The sequence below is a fragment of the Trichomycterus rosablanca genome, chromosome 19, assembly GCF_030014385.1.
Source record: "Trichomycterus rosablanca isolate fTriRos1 chromosome 19, fTriRos1.hap1, whole genome shotgun sequence".
NCBI lineage: Eukaryota > Metazoa > Chordata > Actinopteri > Siluriformes > Trichomycteridae > Trichomycterus > Trichomycterus rosablanca.
This window is the reverse complement of record NC_086006.1, coordinates 3,988,066-3,996,966: the sequence shown is the minus strand read 5'-3', so window position 1 is coordinate 3,996,966 and position 8,901 is coordinate 3,988,066. Positions and strand designations below refer to the sequence as shown.

Below are 8,901 nucleotides of genomic sequence, written 5' to 3'. Positions count from 1 at the left end.
GTCAGAAATGGACTGAACATAATTAGTTGGACCTTTTTTTAACATGTGCTATTCCTCGAATTTGTAAACTCACTTGTGGCAAGTAACAGGTGGATGATAGAACTTATCACATAACTGTGAAACTGTTAGAGTGTATTAAAACCAAAGTCTCAGGCTACAAGTCCATCTCCAGAACATCTATGTCCACTGTGTGCAACATGATTACGAAGCTTACGGCCCATGGCACTGTAGCTGACCGCCCTGGACATGAAAAACTGATGAACAAACTTAATAAAATAGGTAAAACACATTGTTGTACTATTTACAAAAAAACATGAGGCCTTGAAAGAGCAAATGTTGCCCATGCTTTTGGCCATATTTAGCTTAGCACTGAAGCTATTAAGCTAATGTAGCGAGCAAGCTTTCAGTTTAGAATTTTGCAAATTGCTTGTGTAAATTTTCATATTTTGCTAATTTATGAAACTTGAGATCTAGCTGATATTTACTAAACACAGATTATTTGGCTTTAGTGCCAAGCTACAATTTTTGTTCTGTCGTGCTGTGTGGTTAATGTAGAGTGTCACGGCATGCCATGTGGACATAAATAATAGTTTTAAATAATAATGATCATAAACATAAAAACTGGGCCAAATCAAATATGCGGTTGATTGATCCACGGTGGTGAACTCTAACAGAAAGGAATCATTGACTATTCATGCACCGGCATATTATAAGGAAAGTGTTTGCACCATAGGGTGCATCTGATCCTGTAAAATTACCTTAAGACTATTGGCCGTTACATGGAACTGATTGTTAAACCATTGTTCCCCAACCACCAAGCTATTTATTACCGGGCCGCACAGAAAGAATGAATAATTATGGTCACCCCTAGGTTGGAGCAGCGTCTCGGTGCAGCGAAAACGGCTCATTTTACAGTTTGTGAGCAATATCATTTAATTAAATCATAAACAATCAAACCATTATGGATCAGCATGAACAATGGCTGGCAGCACACATGGTGGGTTGAAAGCATCTTCTTCAGCTGTACTGTACATGTTCCATCACTCAGGGGTTAAAATTTGTGCTCCCAAGTTCTTACCGAGACTTAGCGAATTGTATCTGTGCTCTTTCAATGATTCGCCCATTTTTTTATCCTGCAAAGTTTGTTTTAATGTTATTTCCATTATTTTATCTATCACTTTTCACTTAAATGAACCTAAAAACAGTAATAACCCCAAAATAAACCAGATATTTAAAATGTATTTTATTTTTCTTTACAAGAAATTAAGCAGAGACAAAGAAACAGTAGAGGGAAAGGGAAGGAAGAAGCTGTATATAAAGTGATGCAACCTCTGGTGTCATCAAAAATATGTACAATTTAAAATTATATCCATACAAAACATGCCACATACGAAAAAATGTTCATTTACCTCCCTCAGAGTAGCTTGGCTATACAGATGCAGCATCTTTTTCTTTAAAAAGTATGTTGGGTAAAAAAAAAACAAATCAGCAATCTATCTGAATTAAAGAGCAAAGAGCTTAAATTAGAAGATAACCGAGCAGATGGTGGAAGTCGATCTAAAATCCAGTGAGCGTCCGCTTTAACTTTCTGTAATAAACTTCTTTGACAAAATACACGCAAAAAGATCAAGTTCACCAGCTCTGCTAATCGTTTTTAACTCGTCTTCAGGCCAGTAATGCTAAGCACGATCACTTCAGTGATATCAGGTCGGTAAAGGAAAAAAAAAAAGACTGAATATTATTAACCACACACACACTACAGTCATTTCACATCGAAACACATTCACTTCTACAGGGGGAGAAAACAACACCAACCATTTCCATACAGTATCATCTCAACCAATAAAAAAAGAAATCTATTCATGGTCACTGGAAACCAATTTACGGACAGGGTTCGGTGTTCGGGTGTTTCACAAGTAGTAGCATAAATAATAATAGAAGAAATATATGTGAACATTGTTATATAAATACACAAACGTTATGCACCATTCTAGCTCGTTCTCCAGAAATAAAATGATCTATTTGCATGATTAAGGAAAATCAGGACTGTTTTAACATGAATTTCTCATTCACATCAACCACTCATTCTTATTCCTGGTGAACACATGAAACCGCCTCGTATTTGTATATGGTCTTATAGCAAAAACGCTAATAGAAAAAACATGTACTGCAAAAAAACACTCTGATTCATATACATAAAGATATTTGTTTTTTTCATTGTACATATATTTATAGTTATTTACACTTTTAATCTTTCTGATAAAATGAAATCCAGTGGTTTTTCTTTTTTAATCAATTTTATTTCTGTAGAATTTTTGAACGTATTCATTAAAAAGGGGTGTGATAAAGAGCTTTCGACCCGTTATATACAGTTTGTACAAGTTGCATTAATATACTGAGGTCATACATCTGGGGAGGAAGGAACAAATCGATAGCGGTTTCGTCTAGGCTTTGTTCCGCTTCCTTTCTTTTAAGATACTTTGCAAATATTTTGAAACTTATATGAACAAATGCCCTTTTGAACTTTTTCTAACAGTTCTCTCACCGCACGCAGGGACAGAGCCTGAGAGCGGTCAGGTGGAGAAAAGCTCACTACAGTAAGTTCACAACAGTCCGCTAACTATTAGGAAGAGACTTCGGGTTGAAGTGATGAGATGGAGATCTGAGACGCGCGAGGAAAATGATCATGCCGTGGAAAACAAGTTAAGAGTGATAGTAGTCTTACATCATAAGTTACCGTTTATTAGTGAGGAGTCCGAGCGTAAATCATTTAGCTGAGGGACATGGAACAGGAACATGAAACAAAGAAAACGCAACCAAAAATAAAGTAATGAGGGAAAAACAAACAGCTTCCATGATTCTACTTCACTTCAAGGTTTATGCTAAAACCTGGTTTCTGTTTTCGCTCAGTGGATTTGGTTGTGCGCTTAAAAAAAAGGAAACAACTACAAGAAGCATGATTTCTAAAGGCAGACAAAAGGAAAATGGCTACATGAGAACTACAGTCGTCATTCAACAGGCGTCCCAATAAAGCAGGACCCCCATTTGGTCTGTGATTGCTCTGAATAATGCATGATCATGTCAAAATCTGTGACAGAAGCTCCGTGAGTGTATAGATGAATGGCTTACTACTGCAAACAAGCAAAAAAACAGAGGAGCAAACCAGCTGCTTACGTTTCCCTGCTCAACCAAGAAGGCAACTGTCATGAGAACATCGCTCGTTTAGCCTTTCCACAGTAGCACTTAACAGTTTAATACAAAGCAGTCGCTTCTTACACACTCAATGAGGTAGACCGGGTCAACCAAACCCACCTTGAAACTCAATATAATAAACATCTGGTGCCTTTGAGCCACAGGTCAAATAGTATTATTTCCTTTATATTATTTTACATCTCGATCGTCGTAGATACAGTTCGGATTGGAGCCACTCCAGGATTGTCTTGCCAATATCCATTTTGTCGATCTTCTGTGATGGACACGATGGGAGAGAAAAGTTCTGGCGTGACGAGAAAGGTGATGGGAAACGAAAACAAAACAAAGCAAAAACAAAAATCCAGGTAGGTCCAAGAATAAAGTGGATTAGTTCAGTTTGAGTACTTAAATGGCTTTAATCAAACGTTTCACTGAGTGCTACCCCTAAGTGTAGATACGTGATATGATTCAGAATCAGACGTTTTGGTAAATGTAGAGGATTGATTGCAGCCAGCTTATTGGAGGAAAACAGTACAGGAAGTATTACGGAGGTGCTTTTGGCAGGTGCAGAGTTTCAACAACGTCGGAGCGCACACGCGAGCTCGTTTAAACATGTGGCTTCAAAAATGTGGCTTCAAATATTTCTCTTCAAAGCTTTGGCTCCTGATGTGAAGCTGAAAGAGACGTTTTTTTTATTTATTTTCTTTTTCTAAACAGCTTATAATCTGGTTTAAACAGACTTTGGCGCAGAACTGATCTGGCACCAGGGAGCAAAGGCATCATCCTCTCTCTCCCCGTTAGTTCATCCACTTTCGGCAATTCCAGGCTCCACAATGGCAGGGGATCTTGTGCTGATCGTCCTCGAAGTCGAACTGATAGTCGTACGTCAGCTGATATTCCATCAGAGAAAAAAACAGAAAGAAAAAGAACAGGATTCGATTTGAAAATCAATAGAACGTCGGCATGATGTCAAAAATAATAGATAGTTCATCAGTGAGTTCTCACCTCCTCGCCCTTGGGGATCCTGCGACTGGAAATGATGATGATCTTGTCTTCTTTATCAAATGTCACAACTTCGGCGACGCAGTTGGGTGCACAAGAATGATTCACGTAGCTGTTAACAAAACACCACGCCCAAAATACGATGAGACACGAGACGACGCAACAATGATATCAGAAATAACAATGTACATATCAGACACTTACCGGGCAGGGCCGCCGGTGAGGGTGGCATCTATTACATGCTCGTTATTGATGCGGAACATGTAGATACCACGATTCTGATTAAAACAGCAATAACAGAAACGTTAGCATCAGTTTATCAGGAAATGAGGTGCAACCAGTCAGATGAAGCTTAATGCAAATAAAACAGCTGAACAGAAATAACTGGGCATGACAGAAAGTCTGAAACTGAAGTGAGGGGATAATTCTATTTTATATTCTATAAATATGAAAGATTATTAGACCATAAAACAATGAGGAGCTCAGGTGGCACAGTGGTCTGACACCACCAACCTGGCTGGGCATCCACACTGACACAGTTGGTTGTGTTTAAATAAGGGAAAGTCTGATGGGGTCTCATCCCACTACAATATGCATTCTCTGGGACTGGTCTGGCTGCCTGCGTGGGCCAGGAAGGTGGGAGGGGGTAGTGGGGTGTTCACATGGAGCTTAGCATGCACTGAAATGCAGCAGGGGCGCAGAATTTGGCATAACACCAGTGTTGTGGTAAATACTGAGAGAAGAACGCAGCTGTGCATAGCTGTGTGGGTCATGTATAAGAATCCAATGACCAATTCTAACCTGACAGAAATGAATTATCATTCAGTTTTACTGTTGGATTTGACGTACCTGCTCCTCATAGATTTTTTCCCGTCGATTTGCCACCTCGTTCCGAATGATGGTACCGATGTACTCTATGACCATGGTGTGTTTCTCCAGGTCTTTAGCTGCGTACAGGCCCAGTCCCTGGATACGGGAACGAGCCAGGTACACGTTATTCTTCCACTCGGTCTTCAGCCGGCGGTACTGCGAGGATTTGGAGTGAACGAACTGCTTGCTGTAGGGCGTGTTGATTTCCCCAGTGAACGTGCTCTGATAGGCTTTAGACACACTTGTGCTATTCAGCGTATGAGGCCTAAAAAATAGAAAATAAACTTTTAGAGGTTTGTTTGTTTGTTTAATTCTTAACGCCATGTCAGCTGCAATGGCTAACTAATAGATTATGTAAACGTCAAGGTGGTGGGTTAGGAGTGTTTTTGTGACTGTGAGGGTCTAACATGTACACCATATATGGTGATTTGTAACTGCAAGTGAGTCCAAGAATTTAAGCAGTTTTTTTGGGGGGTACTGGTGTGAAGATTTCCTTGTAGCTCTTTGTACTGTAGAATTGTGTTCTGATGGTGTTGATTTGTTGGCATGAGTAGAGGATATGTTTGATAGAAGTTCTTGATTTACAGAGGGGATGTTTAGAGGTAAGTGACGGAGACCTTGAACACTGTGTAGCATGTACTAGAATTTTATTGGCTGTACAGTGCTGCAATGTGCTTGCCTTACCGTTTGCAGTGTGTAAGAACCTTGGGCTCAGAGCGTGCACAACCAGTGGGATTAATCATGAGAGGAAGCTCCATAAGAGGATGGCGGCCATATCTGAACGTGTAGTCCTGACAGTTCTCCACGCCTGGAAGCTACAGGACAAACAAACCGGTTTGGTAAACGTATGTAATACAGCATATGTTTAATAAAACTAGCATCTTGGTGTAGAGCAGATTTTTAACTCTGAAGATATTAAAGCTGGCATCTTGGTGTCTGGTGTGATGTCCTACCGACTCTGTGATCCGCAACACAGCATGAATAGTGAGTCCGTACATCTCCTCTCCCTTTACTTGATCAGTGAAGAGCTTCAGCATGGCTGTTTCCTGGCGCAGGTTGGCGACTTTCTGCACAATGTTGTTCCAGATCGCTACAATTTCAAACAAACATGTTAACACAGACGGTAACAAATCTGTGCCTACAATAACAGTATTAAGAAGTGCATATTACAGCAGGCAAAGATTAAGCCAAAAGGAAAAAATCTAAAACACTAATTACATTTACTGGTACACTATACAACCAAAAGTATGTAGACTACACTTTCTTTATCACTGACTTTAGTTGTTTAATGTTCTTGTGTGTCACTAATATGACACACAAGAACCTCCAAAATAATGAAGCTATTTGTTTTGCTTCCCAAAATTAATTAATAGTAAATGATTAATGAATGATTTAAGTATACGACGCTGTCATTCGTGAGCCACGTACGAGCACTGCAAGTGGAGAGGCTGTTATACTGCTGAATCATCAATGTGCCACACAATGGACTTGGCAGAAGACGGTCAAACTCAATTACAGGGTAAATGATTCAGTGCTGAATGACCCAAAGCTCTGGACCTTTTCCAGCATACACTACACGACCAAAACTATTTGGACACCTGACCATTAGCTTGTGGACGTCACATAAAAAAACAAATTGTATTAAAACAGAGTGACCTCTATGCAATCATTTCAGCTATAACTTGGAAGTATGTCTGTAAGAATTTGTGCCCATTCAGTCAAAAGAGCATTTGTAAGATATGCACTGATGTTGCTGAAGTGATGTTCCAGTTTATTCCAGAGCTGTTTAGTGGGGCTGAGGTCAGAGCTCTGTGCAGAGTCTGTACAGAGCTTTGCTTAGTTCACAGGGGCATAGTAATGCTGGAACAGGAAAGAACCTTCCCTAAACTGTTCCTGCAATGTTGGAAGCATCTAATTTCCTTAATAAAATTAATGTATTACCACTGTTAGCAATCCCTATTACTAAAAGACATAAATACAAAATATAGAAGGGGTGTCCCAATACTTTTGTCCATACATTACATAGTTTGCTTAAATTGTACTAACACTACATACCGTCTGGACTACTGTCTCGGAAGTGCAGGTCTTCCTGCCCTTGCTCCAGCACACGCACTTCAAACAAAGGTTTGCCCTCCTGCTCACCGATGCGGCAGCGGTAGCGGCAACGCCTGTTTGGTACGCGGGTGCTCCAGTAGATCCGTGTGGCCTCATAACCCACAGGAAAGATGGCAGTGGGCGAGTGGAAGGCAGCCATCTGACTGGGCAGGAGCTGACCCACGACGTGAAAGATGAGCCCACCGACCCGAAAGAGGTGCACACGATCACCGCGCTGCAGGATGCTGGCAATCTGCTTCACTTCATCTCGCTCGATATAAACACGCCGGAAGACGGTGAAGCTGCTGAGCTCCTCCTCGGTCGGACCTTTCAGCTTGTGCACAGTGCAGAGCATCGTTTTGTCTTTGAAGAACATGCAGCGTGCCCGGATGGCACAGGCAAAGTGGTACACGTTGGGGCAGCGCAGACGATTGCAGCTGTTGGTAGCGCCGGTCTTCTGGCAGCCGGCGCAACGGGTGCGTAGTCCGCGTCGAAGGGCCACTTCCACGTTAATGAGCGCGCCACCCTGCGTCTCATAGACCTCGGTGGACCACAGGGCGCAGTTCAGATGCACCCACAGATCTACGTCAATGTTAAGAAGACGAGCCGGACCGTCGGTCGGACCGTCGCCTTCCTCGTGGCAAAAGCAACATTTGCGCTTGTCCCGTGGCAGCCTGTCCGGTCTGAGTGTGATGCGGAGCTGCTCCATTAGCTCGGCCACCTCCCGGCTGTTCTCCTTCTTGGAGCCGCCTTTCCGAATGGTGATGACCAAATGAAGGCGCTTCCAACGCACACCTTTCCACTTTTTGATTTTGGGCCGCGTCTCGTCTTCCTCTATGAAGGGTCTGCTGCGCTGTTTAATGAGTTTAGGAGAGATATCCACTGTTGCCATATCTTGAGATTCTGACGCAGGGGGCAGAGCAGAAGTAGCCGCCATGTCCTCAGATGGAGCAGCATGAGGGGGTAATGAAGGCTCTTCAGGTTCAGTCTTTACCGGAGAGCTCTGAGATTCAATCGCCATAGGTTCTGGAGGCTCTGTTTTTATAGGGGTAGAAAAACTGGGTGACTTTGGCTGAGCGGGTGGTTCAGGTTCTGGTTCTGGATGAGAACCAGGTTCAGGCTGAGGAACTCCCTTCAATTCTGCACTGCATGATGATGATGATGATGGTGCTGGTGGTGGAGGAGGTGGGGAAGGTGGTGGGGAAGCTTCAACAGGAATAACGGGAAGATGACGTACATCGAGGTCTGACACGTTGGTCATGTAGCTGTGCTGAGGTGGACGCTCTTCATGTTCTGGGTTTTCCTGCAAATAAAAACACAACATTTATAATCTTGTTAATGAATAAAAACAAGCGTGATTGTAAAATATTTTATATAAATTAAGAGACACACCAGACAGCCGACCTGCTTAATGAGGGACAAAATGTCGACCTGTTTCTTTAGCGTACAGCCTGGTAGGGTGACATCAAACTGCCGAAGCCATTCTGCATCTTGACTTGAGGACTGATCGGTCTTTACTAACACAGCACCTGAGGTAAAGTCATATGGAACAAAGAATTAGGATTTATTTATTTATTAGAATTTTAATGTTCATGACAGGACAGGTAGTTATAGGTCACACAAGATTCATCAGTTCAAGTTTAATGTCATGGACAATTTTGTATCTCCGACTGACCTCACTTGCATGTCTTTGGACTGCTGGGGGAAACCGGAGCTCCCAGGGGAAACCCACAGACACGGGGA

The 8,901-nt window shown here is 42.0% G+C and overlaps 1 protein-coding gene across 1 annotated transcript in view; it reads right to left on the bottom strand.

Annotated features, from left to right (window-relative positions):
* Nucleotides 1-1,228: 1,228 nt before the first annotated feature.
* Nucleotides 1,229-8,901, bottom strand: part of kmt2d (lysine (K)-specific methyltransferase 2D) — a 47,719-nt gene continuing 40,046 nt past the window's right edge. Inside the window, exons 47-54 of the mRNA XM_063015923.1 lie at nucleotides 8,563-8,687; nucleotides 7,120-8,461; nucleotides 6,018-6,154; nucleotides 5,749-5,879; nucleotides 5,044-5,329; nucleotides 4,399-4,472; nucleotides 4,198-4,306; nucleotides 1,229-4,082 (exon numbers count right to left, since the gene is read on the bottom strand). Of these exons, the coding sequence (XP_062871993.1) occupies nucleotides 3,990-4,082; nucleotides 4,198-4,306; nucleotides 4,399-4,472; nucleotides 5,044-5,329; nucleotides 5,749-5,879; nucleotides 6,018-6,154; nucleotides 7,120-8,461; nucleotides 8,563-8,687 (2,297 nt within the window). The 3' untranslated portion in view covers nucleotides 1,229-3,989. The remainder of the gene's footprint in view (nucleotides 4,083-4,197; nucleotides 4,307-4,398; nucleotides 4,473-5,043; nucleotides 5,330-5,748; nucleotides 5,880-6,017; nucleotides 6,155-7,119; nucleotides 8,462-8,562; nucleotides 8,688-8,901) is intronic.